General features: G+C 44.1%; 1 protein-coding gene across 1 annotated transcript in view; it reads right to left on the bottom strand.

Annotated features, from left to right (window-relative positions):
* Positions 1-6,959: 6,959 nt before the first annotated feature.
* Positions 6,960-21,240, bottom strand: part of TAFA4 (TAFA chemokine like family member 4) — a 175,179-nt gene continuing 160,898 nt past the window's right edge. Inside the window, exons 5-6 of the mRNA XM_061396436.1 lie at positions 15,488-15,612; positions 6,960-8,352 (exon numbers count right to left, since the gene is read on the bottom strand). Coding sequence (XP_061252420.1) covers positions 8,341-8,352; positions 15,488-15,612 — 137 coding nt within the window. The 3' untranslated portion in view covers positions 6,960-8,340. The remainder of the gene's footprint in view (positions 8,353-15,487; positions 15,613-21,240) is intronic.

Here is a 21,240-nt window from a genome sequence, read left to right as displayed (position 1 = left end):
ATCCTTAAGGGCAAGTGGGGTTTTTACACCTCAGGCCTTTTGAGTATGTGGTACCCAGAAGCACCAGGTTTACAGCTGTTGTTCCGGGGAATGGCCACAAGGCGGCAGCATTTTCTGATTTCCACCACCCCCCACTCAGATGGCTCAGGCAAGGAAAGCTAAAGAGAATTCCTGTTACTGAGTTGTAGATTAGAATGGAATATCCCAGAAGAAGCCATCCAGAGCTCCTGTCTCATTACTTCTTCCAACTTACAGTTCAAGCTCCAGACAAGTCCCAAGCCCTGTCTACACCACTATGCAAAGGGAGCGGCCACAGGGAGGAGAGGTGCCTCCAAGAAGGGGGCTGCCTCTGGGGACCCCACCAACAGGAGACTCGGAGAGCAGGGGTCTTTTCAAAGGTTTTCCAGCTGACAGGGTCCACGTCACTGCAGTGCACTGGGCTTGGCTGAGCCGTAGGAGGGCCCGTGTGGGTCTGGAGATGTGGGATCCTCACAGGGAACCAGGTGCTCGGTTTGCAGTGGGGCTTACGTGCTGGCACCGCCCTGCCCCAGCCCCTCCCCACTGCCTCCGCTCCACCCTGTCCAGCCCTGGGACGCACGGCTGTTCAAGTTCCAGAAATGTGTCACCGGGCCAGGTGCCCCAGACCTGAGGGAAATATCGTTGCCATTTTTCTTTCCTTTCTAAATTAATTTTTATTTTCTATGGGAACATAGATGATTTTCAATGCATATCCTTTTCGGTGTACACCAACCTGATTCAGTTACACCCATGCATACATCATTTCTTTTTCAATTCTCTAATCATACATGGTGTTACAGTGTGTTGAGTGGAGTTCCCTGTGCTACACAGTCAGTACTTGTTGATTATTTAGTTTAAATATATTACTGTGTATATGTTAATCCCAACCTCCTAGTTTCTCTCTCCCTTCCCACTTTCTTTTTTGGGAATGACACAGTCGTTTTTGAACTGTGGGTGTCTGTCTTTTGTAAATGAGTTAATTTCTATCTATTTTGAGGTTGCAGGCACGAGTGTTATCAGTGTCGTTTTGTCCTCGGTCTGAGCTCCATCACTTAGTGTTATCACGTTAGTTCCACCCATGTTGCTCAAAAAGGCGTTATTTTATTCTTTTGAATGGCTGAGGAACAGTCCATTGTGTTTATGTACCATGACTTCTTTAACCATGTAAGTCTCGATGGTCTTCTTCCTTGCTTCATCTCTTGCCTGTTGTCAGAGGTGCTGCTGAACATTCGGGCGCAGGTGTCTGTTCCGATTCTGCTTTGTATTTGTATCTGACCCAAGAGTTTGAGTGTGAATCACGTGGTACCTCTTTTGTTCATTTACTAAGGAATGTCCATACTGTTCACCGTGGCTGTTACCAATTTTCATTCTTCCAAAAAGGGGCATAGAGGGTTCCCTTTTCTCTATACTCTTTCCTGCATTCACTAATTGTAGATTTTTGGTGACAGCCCTTCTGTTGGGTGGGAGATGATACCTCATTGTACTTTTCATTCAGTTCCCTAAAAATGAGCCATGTGGAGCATCTTTTCATGAGTTTAAAAATAAATGAAAAAACCACCCACAGTGTACTTTAAATGTACCCTGAGATTGGCTTCTTCAAGATCCACTGTGTTTTCTTCGTCAATTTCTTCCCTGAGACATTCTTTAAGGGCAAGTGCTTTTTTTAAGCCCCTCAAGCTCTATTAGTATGTGGTGCCCAAAACACCAGGTTCCAAGTTGTTGTTAGAGGGAATGTCCACAAGGTGGCAATATTTTTTAATGCCCCACTCGGTTGCTGGGGCAAGGAGAGCTAAAGAGAAAGTTCTGTTCCTGGGTTATAGGTTAGAATGGAATGTGCCAAAAGAAACAGTCCAGAGCTCCTGTCCCATTACTTCATCCGCCTTACATTTCAACCCCCAGACAAATCCCGAGCCAGGCCGACACCACTATGCTGAGGGTGCTGTCATATGTAGGAGAGGCGACTCCAGGAAAGAGGCTGCCCCTGAATTCCCCACCAACAGGAGACTCAGAGAGCAGGGGTCTTTTCAAAGGTTTTCCAGCTGAGAGGGCCCACGCACTGCAGTGCACTGGGCTTGGCTGAGCTGTGGGAGGGCCCGCGTGGGTCTAGAGATGTGGATCCTCCACAGGGAGTTTTGCAGTGGGGTTTACATGCTGGCACCACCTCCCCCACTGCCTCCACTTCACTCTGTCCAGCCTTGGCATCAGGGCTGTTCAGGCTCCAGAAATGTGTCACCAGGCCAGGTGCCCAAGACCTAATGGAAATAACGTTGGCATTTTGTTTTTTCTTTTAAATTTATTTTTTCCTTTCTATGGGAATATAGATGATTTTCCATGTGAACTTTTCGGTATAGACCAACCTGATTCCTTTATACATATGCATATATCCATTGTTTTTCAGATGCTTTTCCTATACATGTTATAACAGTATGTTATACATTCTGTGCTTGTTGATTATCTAATTTAAATATGTGACTGTGTATATGTTAACTTCCTAGTTTATCCTTGCTTTCTGACCTTTGTTTTCGGGTAACAGTACATTCCTTTTTGATCTGTGGGTATCTATCTGTCTTATTAATGAATTCATTTCTATCTATTTTGAGGTTGTAAGCATAAGCGATATCAGTGGGAGTCTATTGTTTTTCTGTCCGACTTCCGTCACTCAGTATTATGTTTAGGTCCACTGGTGTTGCTGGAAAAGGCATTATTTAATTCTTTTTTTATGACTGACGTGTATTCCATTGTATGTGTATATATATGTGTGTGTGTACCACATCATCTTAATTGAAACCATGTCTGGATAGACATTTTCTTTTCTTCCATCTCTTGGCTGTGATTTGTCTTTGCATCTGGGTCCAAGAATGAGATGGCTGGATCATGTGGTACCTCTTTTGTTCATCTAGTAAGGAATCTCCATACTGCTTTCCACGATGGCTGTTATCAATTTTCATACCCCACAAAAAGGGCAGAGGAGGGTTCCCTTTTCTCCATGCCTTCCCCTGCATTTACTGTTTATCAGTTTTTGGTGATGGCCATTCTGTTTGGTGGGACGTGATACACCTTTGTAGTTTTCACTTCCTTTCCCTGAAAATGAGCCATGCTGGAGCATCTTTTAGGGAGTTTAAAAATTTAAAAAACAAAACGCCCGTGTTGTGCTTTAAATGTACGCTTGAGATTGGCTTCTTCAAAACCTACCCTGTTTTGAATTCTTTTTCAGTTACCGCCCCAAGACATTCCTTAAGGCAAAGTGTTTTTTTTTAATAACCCTGCAGGCCTTGTGAATTGAGAAGGGAACAGCTACCCACTCCAGTATTCTGGCCTGGGAAATTGCATGGACAGAGGAGCCTGGCAGGCTAAGGTCTGCTGCTGCTGCTGCTGCTGCTGTTAGTCGCTTCAGTCGTGTCCGACTCTGTGCGACCCCATAGACGGCAGCCCACCAGGCTCCCTGTCCCTGGGATTCCCCAGGCAAGAACACTGGAGTGGGTGGCCATTTCCTTCTCCAGGGCTAAGGTCTATGGGGTCGCAAAGAGTTGGACACGACTAAGCAACACACTTGTAGATTAGAATGGAATGTGCAAGAAGTTGGAGAAGGCAATGGCACCCCACTCCAGTACTTTTGCCTGGAAAATCCCATGGATGGAGGAGCCTGGTGGGCTGCAGGCCATGGGGTCGCTAGAGTCGGACATGACTGAGCGACTTCACTTTCATTTTTCACTTTCATGCATTGGAGAAGGAAATGACAACCCACTCCAGTGTTCTTGCCTGGAGAATCCCAGGGACGGGGAAGCCTGGTGGGCTGCCGTCTATGGGGTCGCACACAGTCAGACAGGACTGAAGCGATTTAGCAGCAGCAGCAGTGCAAGAAGTAAGAGTCCAGATCTCCTGTCTCATTACATCTTGCACCTTACAATTCAAGCTCCAGACAAGTCCCAAGCCCTGCCTACACCACCAAGCAGAGGAAGCAGTCACATGTAGGAGAGGCGACTCTAGAAAGGAGGTTACACCTGGACACCCTCCCCCAACAGGAGACTCAGAGAGCAGGGGTCTTTTCAAAGGTTTTCCAGCCCAAAGGGCCCGCATCACTGCAGTGCACCAGGCTTGGCTGAGCTGTAGGAGGGCCCGTGTGGGTCTGGAGATGTGGGATCCTCATGGGGAACCAGGCGCTCGGTTTGCAGTGGGCTTACGTGCTGGCACCGCCTCCCCCACTGCCTCTGCTCCACCCTGTCCAGCCCTGGGACACAAGGCTGTTCATGCTCCAGAAATGTGTCACCTTGCCAGGTGCCTGAGACCTGAGGGAAATATCATTGGCATTTTCTCATTTTTTTTATTTTCTATGGGAACACAGAAGATTTTCCGTATGTTTCTTTTTCGGTGTATACCAACCTGATTTGGTTACACATCTGCATATATTTTTTCATGTTCTTTCCCATGCATATTACCATAGTATACAGAATGGGCTTCCCCGTGCTGTGCAGTAGGTCCATTTTGATTATCCAGTTTACATATATTACTGTATACAGGTTAATCCCAACTTGCTAGTTTATCCATGTCTTCTTACCTTTCTTTTTTAATAAGTTTCTTTTTCAACTCTGCGGGTCTCTCTGTGTTTTGTAAAGAGTTCACTTGTGTCCATTTTGGGATTGCAGGCATCAGTGATATCATTGCCTATCCGTCATTCTTTGTCTTATTACAGTTGTATGATAAGCTGCAGGGCCATTCATTTTTCTGCCCATGGCAGTATTGCATTCATTTTCTTAATTCCTGTGTATATGCACTGTCTTCTGTGCCCCTTCCTCTGAGTTTAGCTTGCTTTTATCTTTCAGCTGTTGTCAGTAGCGGTGCAGTGACCACTGGGGTGTATGTATCCTTTCAAATTCTTGTGTGTTCCGACTACTGCTCAGCAATGGGATTGCTGGATAATATGGTACTTGTAGTTTAAGTTTTTTAAGAAACTTCCAACGTGTTTTCCATAATGGCTATACCAACTTATATTCCAACCAACAGGAGGTATTCCTTTCTCTGTACACTCTGTCCAGGAGTTGTTGTGTTTAGTTTTTGGTGATGGCCATTCTGAACTGAGAGCCGTCCAGCTTTTCCAATACAACTAATCAGTGTCTTATAGTTTTCAGAGTACTCTTGTCTTCTTACTGCTGCTAAGTCACTTCAGTCGTGTCCGACTCTGTGCGACCCCAGAGACGGCAGCCCACCAGGCTCCCCTGTCCCTGGGATTCTCCAGGCAGGAACACTGGAGTGGGTTGCCATTTCCTTCTCCAATGCATGAAAGGGAAAAGTGAAAGTGAAGTCACTCAGTCGTATCCAACTCCTAGCGACCCCATGGACTGCAGCCCACCAGGCTCCTCCGCCCATGGGATTTTCCAGGCAAGAGTACTGGAGTGGGGTGCCATTGCCTGCTTGGGTAGGTTTATTCCTGGGTATTTTACTTGTCTGGTTGCAGTGGTAAATGGGATCGTTTCCTTTATTTTTCTTTCTGATCTTTTCCTGTTAGTGTATAGGAATGCTGGTGTCATCTGTGTATTAGTTTTGTATCTTCCATCTTTACTGAATTCATTGATGAGCTCTCGTAATTTCCTGGTAGCATCATTATGATTTTCTATGTGTAGTATCATGTTACCTGCAAACAGGGACAGTTTTACTTCTTTTCCAATTTGGATCCCTTTCATCTCTGACTACCTTGGTTAGGCCTTCTAAAACTGTGTTGAGTAGAAGTGGTGACAGTGGACACTCAGGCCTTTTTCCTGATACGAGAGGGAATGCTTTCAGCTCTTCACTGTCAAGAATGATGCTAACTGTGAGTTTCCGTTTGTTTTTTTTTTAATACATAAAGAATACAGTTTTTCTTGTAAACTCATGTTGAAGTTCAATACTGAATATTTTTCCAATTTTTTTAATGTTGGAAGTGTGACATTTTTCATGTGTGTATCCAGTGGCAAAGAGTGCATTGACAAAGGGTTAGATAGATGTATTTGTGTGTAAAAGGATGAAAACTCTCCCCCAGAACTCCGAGGGGTCTTGGGAAGGCTAAGTGTGAATTTACTGAGTCGGCAGAATTCCACCTCTCCAAGGGCACGAGCTACAGGGGTCTCTGTAATTCCGAGCAGCACCCTGGAACCTGAGGGAGCACTCTAAAATTGAGGAGGTTGCTGCTGCCTTAGGAGAGGCCCTGTCCGAGTCCACAGGCCTCGCAGGGCAGCCGAAAGTCCTAAGATGTGAGAATCGAATGTCTCTCCGGTGTTGAGACCACTTGCGCCACCATCAGAGAGCCAGGGGTTGATGTGACCGATACCTCCTTTGGTATCTTTTCTGCGTTTTTACAGAATTTAAAGCAAAGACTCCTATCTACTTCCCTACCGGAGAAAAATAGGAATGATAACACTAAAGTGCCTCTCAAATACCCATTTCAGAGCTAACTTGCGAACTAGGTATAAAGAACACTGTGAAGCAGTAATGGATGAAATGGCAGCTTCCATACCTGCCACTTTCCCAAATGGACTATTTACTCCCTAGAAGTAGTTTATCCTGGAATGAACCTCAAGGTAAAGCGATGTCATTTTTACTTGATCTTGTTTGGGGTAAAATATCAGATGTGTGGCTGAAAAACTAAGACACTGTCTCATGTTCCACACAATTTCATTTTAACTCGCTTTTTTACAATGGAACATCTTATACTAAAGGCAGCAGAATGCATGTAAAACATTATGAATGTGCCTCAACTTAATTAAATCTTCCTACATTTTAAATTCTCCTTAGTGCAGCACAGGTTTGGGAGAAGAAACAAAGTAGTGATCTCTATATAAATTGCCATATAGTAACATTAAAGTTTATGTCAAGTTTTCACACTGATAATAAAAATTTGCAAGCCTAAGAATGTTAACACCAAGTCTTATGGAATAAAACAGTCACAAAAGTGTGTACACCAAACACCATCAGTGAAACTAATTTTTTACTTACTAATATGAGAGTAACAATTCTGGTAAGCATCTAGTCAATCAGATTCAAACAAAATTTAGCAAACAGGTAGCTATCGCCTTTCTCCATTCCTTCTGCAAGAATAAAATCGAAGAGACGTAACTGTTATTGTTACAAACAATACAATAATAATATTTTCTCCCATAATTGTGACAGGACAGGGATAATCAGTGCACAAAGTATGTTTTTGGCATGTCTTAACATATAAAATTTATTCCATATTATTATAGTGGTATCTATTTAATAACATTATGCATTTCAAATCTGGGTCACTTGTTGTCTGTAATAAATTTCTGCATGACAGCATCTGAGAATATGTGGAGACACAGCTGCTGCAAAGTCATTTAACCAAGAAAAAAAATGACTCAGATTTTACTCACATTTAAAAAATAACTAATAAAGAAGGAGGGAAGGCGTAGGGCTAACTCAGAGTCTAAAAATTCTGCCGTTAATGACTTTTTTGTCTCAGAGTTAGTAAAACAGTTTGATTGACATAAACTGGATCTAAGAAATCACCCTTGATCTAAACAGAAAGTGTTCTATATTTTCAATGATTTACCTCTCTGCCTACACTTAAGCCATAGAAATCCCAGCGGGTCTCCTTTCTGTTGTGTATCTGTCACGAGAGGGCTTTGGTTATAAACTATTGGGGTTGATACACTTCCTTAGCACTGGGTGAAATGGCACAGAAGTTACATGGGAGCATTTTATTTCTGCTGACCTGCCAAAGGACCTTACAATGCAGAGACTTTAAAACTGAAACAAATGCACACACAGTAACCCCAACATGAGTCCTTCTATTCCTCAAGGTTTATAAAATAAATTTTCATCACCAGTTAATCAGAGTTCATCAATCTACATCAAAAAAAAAAAAAAATGTTCTGCCAAAATGTTTTGTTATTTGGACCCTTTCATATGACCAACCCAGGGCTGAAGGAAAAGTTCACAGGAGGAAGAGGATGAGGATCCTCAGAAACAGGTCCGTGCTCCTGTGTAAATGCAGAAAGAAGCTGCAGAAATAGTCTTCTTCATTCAGTGATGATCCACTTTTCCAGCTTCCAGTTTGTTGGTCCAGAGTCTCTTGGAGGTATGTTCCTTAGGAATCCAGGTAGGCTGTCCGCTGGGTGTGTGGCAGCCCATCGTTATAACCCACTGTAGTCAAGTCACGAGGCAGTGAGAGCTGGAACAGTTAAGTAAACACCGCCATTCATAGCACAGGTATGCCCACGTGGCGTGGGTAAAATCTAAGACAATTTCCTGCAGAGTCCAGGACCGCAGTCCCGACAGGAGAGCACTGCCGCCCGTCCCTCCTCCAGCGTGGAGGCACCTCTCTCTCTGCTACCGTGTTACCTGAAATAAATTTTAAAAGTTAGCATTCAGCACCCTAGACCCACCACAGGTATTCCTTCCTCTTAACAGACCCAGAAGTCCCTGTCTGCATCAGATGTGTACAATTTAATAGTCGGGCCTCTTGGTCTGTAACCAACCTCTCCCAATCAGCTGTTGACATCAAATTCTTCTTTATATGTGTCTTCCTTTTAGGTTGCAGAGGAAAACACACCCAAAACATTCCACAGCATGGTTATAGGCCCTAGTTCTGTATCTTGTGGGGTTTATAAAAAAATCCCAGTAGATTAGGTACATTGACTGCTCATCAAGGTAACTCACGTATGCTAAGACATGCTTTTATTAATGGGACTAAACTTTTGTCAGATGAGTGCTGATTTAAATCAGTGTATGTCAGGATCAGAATACTGCCTTCGTTATATTTTTAAGGAGCCACTAAGCACAAGGTAGTTAACTTTTGTTTTCAAAAATAGATTATTTTATAAAACTACAATATTTTCTGAAAATGTGGTGGTTTAGACGCTAAGTCATGTCTGACTTTTGCAGCCCCATGGACTACAGCCTGCCAGGCTCCTCTGTCCATGGGATTCTGCAGGCAAGAATACTGGAGTGGGTTGCCATGCCCTCCTCCAGGAGATCTTCCCAACCCAGGAATCGAATCCAGGTCTCCCTCATTGCAGGCAGATTCTTTACCATCTGAGCTATGAGGGAAGCCCTTTCTGAAAACCTACATCCATTAAAAAATGTGTGGTTTCTTCCACTTTTAAGCACCCAGGCTCACCATTACTTGGGATCTAAGAAAACAGGTCTGCAGTTTCTATAGTTAGATTTCATCATGTAATAAATTGTACAGGTTAGATAATACACCAACTAGGAATAAATAGAAGCATAATATGTTAACCCATCTACACCATCAGTATACTTTTAAGTAAATTATATTCTCTGATCACATAGTCATCACGACTACTCAGTGATAGTCATCATCCAATCAGGTATGTATTCAAACTTCAGATATGCTTTTAACTGACACAGTCCTTTATGTATGTATTCTACAACTGCTCTTTTGTTTGCTATATAGTATTCTCAGCACATAGTATTAAAACTCTTTCCTCGTGGAACTTAGCTAAAATAGGGGTAGATAAAGTTTTTCTGTGAAACACCAAACAGTAGGATATTTTCAGTTTTGCAGGCCACACAGCCACCGTTGTATCTACTGCACTCTGCCTTTATACCACAAAAGCAGCCGTAGGCAATACATAAACCAGTGGGCATTGCTAGGTCCCAATAATCTTGATTTTGGGATGTTCAAATTGAAATTCACAAAATTTTCGTGTTAAGAAATACATAGTCCTTTTGTTTTTTTCCCCAACCATTTAAAAAAAGTACAACTCATTCTTTCTCTGCTGTTTCAATGACCTGTAAGCTAAGGGCCAGATTTGGCTCAAAGGACATAGCTTGCTTCTTGCTAGTCTAGAGGAAAAGGGCTGGACAAACAGGTAAAAGAAAAGTATATCAAAGGTGACATAGTGTGTGGAGCCCAGGACTGGGGCAGGGAGGGGAGACGGCCGCTATTTCACAGAGGCTTGTCGGGGGAGGAGGTGCCTACAGGGAAACTTGACAGAATGGCGCCCTGACTACTTGAGCCAAGAACTGTCCAGGGAGAGGGAAACGCAAGGATTTCGGCCTTTTTCTGAGGGAGGCACAGAGATGAGACAAGCAATGTGGTTCCAGGCTGTCAACAACTCAGAGAGACCACTTGGTAAGAGGGGAGCCACCAGGACTCGTGACAAATACAGGATGTGTGAGAGAGGCGTCAAGGACAACTCTCGGGTCTTAGGCTTGTGCAGCAGGAGGAGGAAGCTGGTCACTTTCTGAGCAGGGAGGACTCTCTCTCAGCCTCAGGTTCCTCGTCTGCTAAATGAAAACCAGTAGCATCTACCCTCCTTAAGTTGTTGCGAGAAGGGAATGAAACTGCACGAAGGGTGTGCTCACTGCCTGTCATAGGGTTAGTGCTCAAGGAACAGTGACTGTTGTCATGGTAGCTCTTCCTGGATCTTTCTTTCATGCATCTGTTTCAAACCCAACCATCTTTATAGTCAGCCAAGTAGCAGTCTACATCTAGGATGTAATTCTCAAAAGCATCTTATCTGAGGAAGCTCATTCTCCACATCCAACCCGTTTGGGACCCTTTCTGCACTGACAATGGGAAGAGGTACTTTCAGATTTGGTTGATTTGAAAATTTTTGTCTCGTTGATTGTAGGCGGAAGGTGCATTGCATTTTGGTGGATAAAAGGCTGTTATTGTGTCACTCTCAGCTCCACTCTCATGTGACACAGTGCCCCAAAAAGTTCAGGCTCTGACTCTAGGGATCAGAGAAGCTAAGACTTCAGGATAAAAGAGTCACCTCGGTGCAACCTTGAAAGACAAGTAGACTTGAGAAGTGGGAGGGTATGAAGAGGAAGGTGTGGACACAGAGGCCCATCCCAAGATGCTTATATCCTACATTTTCTAGCAGTTACCAAGGGGCATCCATCGGATGGTTCCAGGAAGGAACCTGGGCAGGGACCTCACCCTCGTGGCACAGAAAGCCAAGACAAAGGTGGGAACCAAGAGCAGGTAGGGAGCTCGGGGAGCTCAAAAACTGAGGGTATACTGTTTGCTGATCAGAATCTCCCTAAGAACACTTGTTCTTAAAGTATGGATTTCTAAACCCCATCCCAGAACATCCTAGAATGAGGCTCAAAATAGTTGTGTTTTTAACAAGTTCCCATGATGGTTGTTCTACAGCCACTGGTATCATTAAACAGTTATAACATGGTGGTAGAGAGGATGAGGATGACCCATTGCAGTAGACCAAGAGCCAGAGGGAAGGGTATCGATTACGGACCAGTGAGGAAGGAACCAGAGGAATCGGTCACCTTAGATCCTGAGGGAGAGGGAGGTGTGGAAGAGAGTGTCTTACCTCCTCCCTCTAGCTTTTCCAGTAGGAAATACTGCAAACGCTTGGACACTTAATAGAAACTCTGAAGAACAAAAGGAAGCAATGGGATCAGGTAGGATGCTTACACACACAGTTACCGAAAGAACTACCCTATTGGATGAAGTAGTCTTTTTTCCAGCTTTAGCACTACTGCTATGTGGGGCTATGTAACTCTGTCGCGGGGACGGCCCTGTGCATTTCAGGATGTTGAGCCGCATCTCTGGCCTCTAACCACAGAAGCCCACAGCAACCCCCTCCCCAGTGTGTGACAACTAAAAACATCCTCGGACATTGCCAAACATCTCCCTGAGGGCAAAACTGTCCCTCGGTGGGAATAACCACTCACAACGCATACTTCTTTACTCTTAGAGGTCTTGAAATTAGGAACATGTAAAAATCTAAAGCTTCTCAAACTTCAACGTGTGATTTGCTTGTATTTGCAAGCGACAAAAACACCCTTCAAACCATTGCCTGTAGTGCTAAGAAGACACTGCACACTTGTAAGGAGTCTTAATACTGACAACTCAAATAGGGAGAAATGACTTAGCACATTTAGCAACTGCAGAAGACCCTGGTTTGATTCCTGGGTCGGGAAGTTCCACTGGAGAAGGGATAGGCTACCCACTCTAGTATTCTTGGGCTTCCCTTGTGGCTAAAGAATCCACCTGCAATGTGGGAGACCTGGGTTTGATCCCTGGGTTGGCAAGATCCCCTGGAGAAGGGAATGGCTACCCACTCCAGTATTCTGGCCTGGAGAATTCCATGGCCTGTATAGTCCAGGGGGTTGCAAAGAGTTGGACACAACTGAGCAACTTACACTTTTCACTTTCAGGTAATAAAACTCAGAATTTAAGTAAGGAAAATCAAGGCAGGATGTCAGAGAAGTTAGATTTCCCCCAACAAAGCAGTACCCGCCTCCTCTCTGGGGATATTGAAAACAATACAAGCAGAATCAACTCAGTGTCTGCCTTGCTGGTTAGGGAGCTGTCCACGCTCATGTTCCTATCTTCATCTAAGACTATTCATATCTCAGGTTGACTGCTAACTTTGTTACATTCGCATTTCAGTGGAAAAGAAAATTTGGACCTAGATGCCTGACAGTAGCTAATCTTTTTCTTTTCGCCTTTCTGCGTTGTGATGCTGCCATGCATGGACTGTTAACGCAAATGGAAACTATTTTGCTATATAGTTAATAATACCCCCTTGAGAGCGGTAAGCGTTCTACCTTTATGTGACTGTGGTCTCACCTAGGGTGTGAGGTCCAGGGTCAATTTTAAGACACAGCTTTTGTGAGCTCGATGCCAGTCACCATTCCACAAATGAATTTACTCTATGTGCATAAGCTCCATAAAAGACATAAAATGTTTTATATAGTTCAAGTCACACCGACTTGGATTACTAAAGGAAACAAAGTTTTATGACTCCAAGATTATTCTCCAGTGCTGTATCACAAAAAAGAAAAAAGAAAAGTAGCTATGTAGCATGAGGGCTGGGGGAACTGTATCATGCTTCTGCAGCTTTTCACAGCGCTAAATGAAATGTCACTGCCGTTGAGGATTCGCTAGAGCAAACTCCTAATCCCAGCACATAGAGCTACAACACCCCTCCAGGCCCACTTCCTGCAAATACCCTCGTGAACTGTATGGAAACAGCAGGGAGCTGCGCAAGCAAGGGGCTCCTCAGATGCATTCTGTCCCAGAACACAGCTGACTGGTGCTCAGTATCTTATTTTATATTTCTGTGTAAGAGTCAACGTTTTGCAAGATTATGCTTCTATTATTTCTTAGTCTACAAGAAACATGAAAAAAGGAAAGATTTATGGTTGACAGATTTAAGACCCTAGCTCTTTGGCCACTGCCAGATTTGGATTTCGGAAGAGGTAAGGGAAGAGAGGCTGATGGGGGCCCATGGGAAAGGACAGTGGGATTATCTTAAGGCAGGATTTGCTTAACAGGCACACTTGGGTTTACCCAGATCGAAAGATTGTGGGAGCGGGTTAGAAGCGGAGCAGATGAAAATGATGGCAGTGTTGGAAACAGTGCTGCAGTGACCAGTGGGTGCGTGTGTCTTTTAGAATTAGGGTTTCCTTAGGGTATAACATATATTCACTGCTGCTAAGTCGCTTCAGTCGTGTCCAACTCTGTGCGACCCCATAGACAGCAGCCCACCAGGCTCCCCCGTCCCTGGGACTCTCCAGGCAAGAACACTGGAGTGGGGTGCCATTGCCTTCTCCAATATATTCACTTCCATGTGTAAAATAGACAGCTAGTAGAAAGCTGCTGTATGACACAGGGAGCTCAGCTTGGTGCTCTGTGATGACCTACATGGGTGGGGGACGGGAGAGAGGTGACAGATGCATCCATATTTTTTGCTGTTCACAATTAAGTGAATCAGCCATAACACTGAAAAGCAATTATACTCCAATTTTTTAAAATGGTGGCAGTATTAACTTCCTTCCTCTACCAATAACCTCCATGAACTTCTCCTGCCCTGGATAAAGAAGCATAGATCAGGTTATTTAACCTAGTGATCATGATATCACTAACAAGGACAGCTTAGTTGATAATTGTAATTAATGTTAAAATGGTCTTGATTTTGGAATTATTTTAAAGAATAAATCAGACAACATACTAGACTATTAATCTGAGATGTAATAAATATCAGCTAAAATTTACATGTAAAGTTTATTTTTAAATCTTGTTTTACAATAGTATGTTTTAGACTTAATCTTTTATTAATGACTTGTTTAAATATTTATAAGATCTTGTTTATTATAATACCTCATGTGCATACATAGGAGAACTCACCTGTTCTTGTCCTCAGTGGCTGAAGATGACTGAGAACTTGAGTAATTCAAAACACTCATAAAGAGGGAAATGTAAGCAAGGTGAGAAACCATTCAAGGGATATTTTTCCTCCTCGGGGGGCCAAAGCTGACACAGCAACCAGGACTAAGCAGTCATTCCATTCCAGTGTGTGTAGCTCATTAGAATCCTAGACTGACCTGTTTTATTAATTTTTGTACAAGAAACAGTGTGGAGATATTCAGCCAGCTCTGGGACTATTGGGTGAGTGACCCAGCAAGGGGCCCTGATGTCACCGCTCTGCTCCCAGACAGGAAGCTGACAGAATGAAGCAAGTAAGTGGAGCACTGCATGTGAACTGAGTGTGTTTTACATGATGCACTCAGAGATACAAGGGATGTGCATCCTATCCGTGAAGGATTCCCTGAATAATGGTTTCTTTCTAGAGAAGAATGGCAGAAAGCGCATTCCTTTGCAGCTGGCAAAGCACCATAGAAGGAGGACTAACCGAGGCTGAGACGGTTGGAGCAGAAAGAACGAAGGTAGGTGCTCTGCAGTTATCTAGTGAGGGCCACACAAGCAGAGGTGAGCTAAGGAGCACAGAGAAGCCACTCAGAGATTTGGGGGTGGACTAGCTTAGCAGATCTGCAACTCACAAAAATGACTCCATTCTATGGAGAACAGGCAGGAAGGGAAGCAAGAGTGGATATGAGGAAGCAACGTTGGTCATCCAGACACAGCGGAGACCACCCGGGGATGGTAACTATGGTGATGCAGAGAGGGGGCGGGGTGTGGGAGTACCAGTCCCTAAGACAAAACAAGAGTGTGGACAGCAGGAGAGGAGAAAGAAGTTCAGTTTCTGGCTCGAGAACTGGGTAGAAAATGGTGTGTTTCAGAGACGCAACTAGAACGAGGATGAATGGGCAGGAAACACGACTTACAAGGCTTGAATTGGAGTCTTCAGCCAATTCAGCCAGACTAAATCTCCTCCGAGGTGGCAGGTATTCTATTTCAGTGAGTCACCAGGATGTGGGGTCTGGCCACGCTGGTTTGATGCACGGGACTGTCAACTCCGAAACCTTTACTTTAAATCGGCCCGTGAAGGAGCTGAAATGAATTCAGCAGCCCTGCTTCAGATAAGGCATCCCTCCACCAGTCCTAACTCCATAAATCTGAAATGGAGGGTGATGCTGAGAAACGCGCTTTTCACAGGGCCCGAGTGGTAGAGGGGCATTGCCCACGGAACTTTACCAACGTAACATTACCCTCCCTCTTGGCGGCAGGATGAAATGGAGGGGGCAGGTTACAGGAAGCGGAAGCTGCCAAGTACAGCTGTGCTCTGTCTATACTTGCCTTGGTAGTTTTGACTTTGTTGCCACTGCTACAGGACCAACCTGAGTAATCGGGCAGCACTCGGCAGTCCTCTCCTTCCAAACAAGGATCCATGTGACACCACCATTTCTGAATCACAATGGAAGCTGGAAGACAAAGGCACGTAACACTTGTGACGCGGTTTCTTCCCTCCAAATCCAGGCAACATAAAGCTCAATGCAGGTTAGTACACTGGCTTCCAAGACTGCGTATAGGTGTCACCATGAGGAAGGAATCCAACCACCCATATACTTAACGGAAAAACACCATTTCTTTTTTATGCAGTTGGCTAACATTATGATGTAGGTAGTAAGACCTCAGACTGTGCGGCCTTCTTTAAAGGAGCTCGGACGAGCTGTTTTACTCTCAGCTTCGGTTTCTTCACCTGTACAATGGGGGGAAAAATAGAGCTCCCCCCCGCCCAAAGGATGGCAAGGGGATACAGCTGATCCACGTAAAAGCCCTGGCTGACTTTGCACCAGTCACTGTGTTGTCAGGAAATACTAGCTGTTACTGTGTCTCTGGCTGCAGGTAACAGTGGTGGATGCTGATACCGCAGGTGTGAGTGCTGCTGACAAGAGTGTCAAGACAGAACAGACAACATTTTCATCCCAGAAGGTGCTCGTCTCTCCATGCCGTCCCAGCTAGGTGAGTAACCGCCTGAGTCAACTGGGCGCCAAGTTAGGAGGGGGAGCACTGGCGCCCCTTCGCAAGCCCTCATTCTCGACCAGTTCGCTGGCTTACCTGCGACTGCCCTTCACCTCACGGTCCCCACAGCCATCTGCCAATACAGTGATTCATGCTGCAAGCCCATGAATCAGAAACGAGCACCCCAGTTCTCTGAGTTTGCAGGTAAAGATGAGAAATTAAGGGAAAAAACCATCAGCATGACTAGTTATTCCCACAGATGTCAAAGGACAAAAAAGACTGTGATAGGTTTTTTAAGGGGACCCCACGCAGTGGGCTGGTAGAGGACCAAGCTCCAAAGCTGTGGGTAGTGTGTGTGGATTAGGGGTGGAAGTAGATTAACCTTTCGTTGTTGTTTAAATAGTAACAGGTTGCTTTTTTTTTAAATACCCCAATGGATTCTAAAACTGCCTCAGAACTCTGAAAGTCAAGTTCAAGAAAAAGTAGGCGTTACACAAGCCTACCTTGGAGGAATCCAGACCACCACCATAAAGTAAGTGACACAACTTCCCAGTGCATATAAAAGTCAGGTTTACACTACCCTATAGTCTATTAAGGGTGCAATGGCACTGTATCTATTTTAAAAAAGCAAACCCTCAATGTATATATACCGTGATTAAAAAAATATTTTACTGCTCAAAATTGCTATCATCTGAGCCTTTAGTGAGTCATATTCTTTTCACTGATAGAGGATTTGAAGTATTGCAAAAATTGCCAAACTGTGACACAAATACACAAAGTGAGCAAAGGCGGTTGGAAAAATCGTGCTGATAGACTCACTCAGTGCGGGGTTGCCTCAAACCTTCAATTTGTCAAAACGCAGTATCTGTGAAGTACAATAAAATGAGGCATGACTAAATTCTAACAGTTACTTTCTCGTGAATGCAGGACACCTTAAAAATGAAGGGAAGACACCTAGTAATTTCAAATTCATTACAACTCTAAGGTTAACAGTGGTTATTTTTTTCCTGTGGTTTATACAGGAGAGAAAACTGAGGTCCGGTGGTATTAAGCAACCTGCCCAAAGTCACAGTTTTTGCAAATAGCCAAATGGCATTTGAACACAGGTGCCCGAGCGCAATGCTGAGTACCTACCTCCTCCCCAGCAGAGGCCCCTACTGGAGGCAGCAAACGCGACGCAGCATGACAAGGGGACAGAATGGTTCCATTACCGGCGGAAGTGACGGCTTACGGTACCTTCTCTGAGTGCAGCCACCATTCCAGGTTCTGACCCAACACTGAGGTGTTACCCAGTGAGTCCCCTCCAAACCAAGAGCAGTGCCCGAGTAAGGCAGATCTGTGATCTAGAATAACCAGCTGCTACTGAAATCAGAAGGTGCCAACACTGAGAAAGGCATAGCGCTAAATGGGTTATTTACTGTGTCAGAGACTGCACTCGATGGATGGACGCACTGGGGTCAAGTCTATGCAAGTTGTATTTTTTTCAGCCCCCAATATCACCACAGTTTCACCTTAAAATTGTACAGAGTGGTGTCATTTTGAAAGCACATTTATGTACTGTCCTTCTTGTGAATTGTCCCCAGAACCTCCCCAGAAAAGGAGGCAGATGGTTCCAGACCAAACACCAGAGCTTTCCACACCACGAGCAGTATCTGAATCTAGACTGCATCCATCAATCTTTCTGCTTACACCAGAGTTTAAGTAATAGTTTAGACGAGTAAGTGCTATGCAGAGTTGACCATATGCATAGTGCTGACTAGTCACTCCTTATTTTCTGAATGCCTTAGTCTGGTCCCAAGTAGGTACAAAGATGAGGAACCTTCAATTTAAAATACCGTCTCCAGGACAGAAAAGTTACATAAATGTTGACAGACTTCATTGTATTTACACAGAGTTAAAATTGAACATGAAATACTGTCCAGAAAAATCTTTACAAGTGTTCCAATGACAAACTTCCTTCCACTCAGCAGTGGGGACCTGTGTGCTCCTGGCAGGTATCAGAGCTACACGGAGGACTCGAAAGCAGCTCTGACAGGTGCCTAGAGATCCAAGAGAAGGTAAGAGGGACAGCGAAGGGCGAGCAGGAGACATGTGGCTGAAGTGAGGGGTCAGCAGGAAGCAATGGACATTCAGGGGCAAGTGAACACTTGGTTCTCTCAGCTCTAGGAAGCTTGTGACCAAGGTAGTGCCCTCAGCCAGGAAACCTGTGTCCCCAGAAGATGAGAGAATGTAGAACAAAAAGGAGTCTGAGAGAAAAGACCAGCTGAGGTGGAGTGAGGTGAGAAGTCTGGGAATAAACTCCCTGCCGAGGAAATGGATGAAATCCAATTATCTCACCTTCAGAGCAGAGAAGTGCTGATATCTCCTCACTGGACCATGGGGACCCAAGACAATGCTGTGAGAAATCTAGAAACGGATCTTGGGGGAAAGATGATGGATTCAGGCATTCATCACAGACAAATAGGCCAATTCCTAACTGAATTGCCTAGTTTTGTTTAAAGATTGAAGTGTATTTTAATAAATAAGCATGTATTGATGCCTTATGGAATCATTTACCACAATCCTGTCATTTAATTGGAAAACACAGAGCGTATTTCTAAAGACAGATTCACCACTGACTCGTAAAAAAGAAACTGCTCATAGCTGATAGAACGCAAAGAGGGAGGGGCTTCCATAAGCACATACTGTATCCAGGATAAAGGTTTTTGTGAAACACTTAATCCCCAATGTTCTTTCAGGAGAGAGAGACATAGTAAGAGCCGCCCAGGTAGCCAAAATACAAGTTTCACATTCCTTTAGGAGTTAAGGATTGAGGAAGGAACGCACAGTGAAGGTGAAAACCAAGCGGGGGATTGACCTAACAGAGAAGAGAGTGATTAACAGCCTGCGAGTGTCAGCCCGGAGCGCACACGGAGCAGGGCTGTAAGCTGAGACAAAGGACTCAGAAATAGGATTCTATTAAAATAACTCTTGAGAACATCTGCCCACTTAACTGAGTCTTGTCTCCGCAGGAAAATAAGTTTGTAGGAGGAATACATTTTTTTTTTCCTGTTACCAAGTACCATAATATATTTTAAATGAGAAAGTTATCTTGTCACTTCTATTTTTAAAATGAAATTCTTTAAAAAGCCCCATGCCTTCCTGACTTAGGAAAACACAAAATATCCCTATCTTCAAGCTGCCGAGCTGTAACAAATTTCTGGTTTTATGCAGGAAAGGAAATTTTAAAAAGACAGTGATGCTCCCGTTTTATGGGAGCGGCTAGTACTTCCTATACGTTCTCTTTGGGGGACCGTGTGGCGAGGCGGCTAAGTAGCTAAGGAAAGCTGATGCACTGTCTTTATCTCTCTGTTGTATAAAATAGATGGATGTTTTTGGTTTCTTGCCCGTGTTCCAAATAAATATTACTCTAAATACATACTCTGTTTTCTTTAATACATAATTATTTAGATAAGCCCACCTTCAAATAAGATTAAGAGGCTCACTTCTCTATAGCTGGTCTCTCCCTTCTTGATTTATTTTGATTGCTTTTACAAACAGTTAAGGCTTTTCTAAAGAAAAGTGTTTCTACACTGACACTACGGACAGAAGATGTTTAAGAAACATCTTCCCCAGGATATGTGTCCTCTGGAAAATGGAAACCGTCACAAGAACATCAAAACAAGAAGAGGTTCTGATGTATTTCATCTTTAGCTCTTTTGCTCTTACCTGCGTTATTTCAAGACACCTGACATGTTCCTTAAATATTAAGCCACTGATTAACTTTTAAGAAAGGTATGTGGAAAACCTTGCCAATAGACATGCTTGGTATTCAAGAAAGGAAGCCATTAGAAGCTGACCCAGGTAACATGCATAAAAGCGGTAGTGGGAGGACTGTGATTTTTTAAGGAATCTTTTACTTGTTCACACATTTCACCTATGACCCAGTATTGTTATTTCCACAGAGTACAAAGTGAGGCTGTGGATGAAGACATACACACTCCTCCTCTGTGATCTAAGATGCTTCTAAATGCCACCTCACACAAGCACATCCACACACAGCAGAAACCTCAAAGGCGGGGCTTCTCAACCTTGACACTCCTGACATTTGGAGCCATCTAATTCTTCACTTCAGGGGTACAGCCTACGCATGTTAAGATATTCAGCAGCACGACCCTCTCCCCCAGCATAAAGACCAAAAGCATCTCCAGGCATTATGACATGTTTCCAAGCTGGAGAAAACCTCCCGCAGTGGAGCAACAATGGTCTCCGGTCACCTACAGTCATGATCCAAATGTCCTCAGCCCAGAATGAGAGGATTTGTTGGTTCATCAAACCTCATCAAAGCTTTGCTGGGTGAAAATACAACTCACTCTAAGTAAACATGTCAGCTCTAGTCCTTGTCTCCCTTCTTCCCCCCACTGAAGGTAATTCCACAAGTCTAACATCTACATGTTTCTCTGTCCCCTACAGACACACAAATCCTGGGCTCACCATGACACCTATGCTGACAATCCATCTGACCTGTCAAATTCAGGGAGCACATTTTTCCTTTTGAGAAATATTTGATATGAACTTCGCTCACAGCATTTCCTACCTTTCTTATTGGCAGAATCTGCTTCATCCACTCTCCTTGAATACAAATTCCCAGACAGCAGGCAGGAAGTCCAAAAATGTGATTTGCTCTCAGACCTTTACTATCAAGGCCCTGTGTATACCTCCAGATTTGTCTTCTGCCATTTCTGAGCCAGACGAGCTGCTTCCACTTCCCAAGGCTGCCCCGCTCATTCTCAGGTGCTCTACACGCCTCTCCCTCCTACATAGTAAAGTCAGACTCATGGCTCCTCATGGGTACCCCTTTCTCTAAGAGTCCTTCATTTACTAGACTTTAATTATCTATCTTGCTTATTATTAGCAAACTCTGGGTTGAAAACAGGACCTCCAGCATCTAGGACTTGCCAGGTACAAAAGAGCTAAATTAAAACTAGATAAATGCACACACATATCCTTCCAACTTTCAAAGTGTTTCAGTAAAGGATACTTCATTGTCACTTAGCTGACCAACACCGAGAAAAACTCAGAAAACTGCTTCATCGCTCAGGTAGCAC

Source organism: Bos javanicus, chromosome 22 (assembly GCF_032452875.1).
Source record: "Bos javanicus breed banteng chromosome 22, ARS-OSU_banteng_1.0, whole genome shotgun sequence".
NCBI classification, from domain to species: Eukaryota; Metazoa; Chordata; class Mammalia; order Artiodactyla; family Bovidae; genus Bos; species Bos javanicus.
Note: the sequence above shows the minus strand (reverse complement) of the source record. Positions and strands in the feature narration are given on the sequence as shown.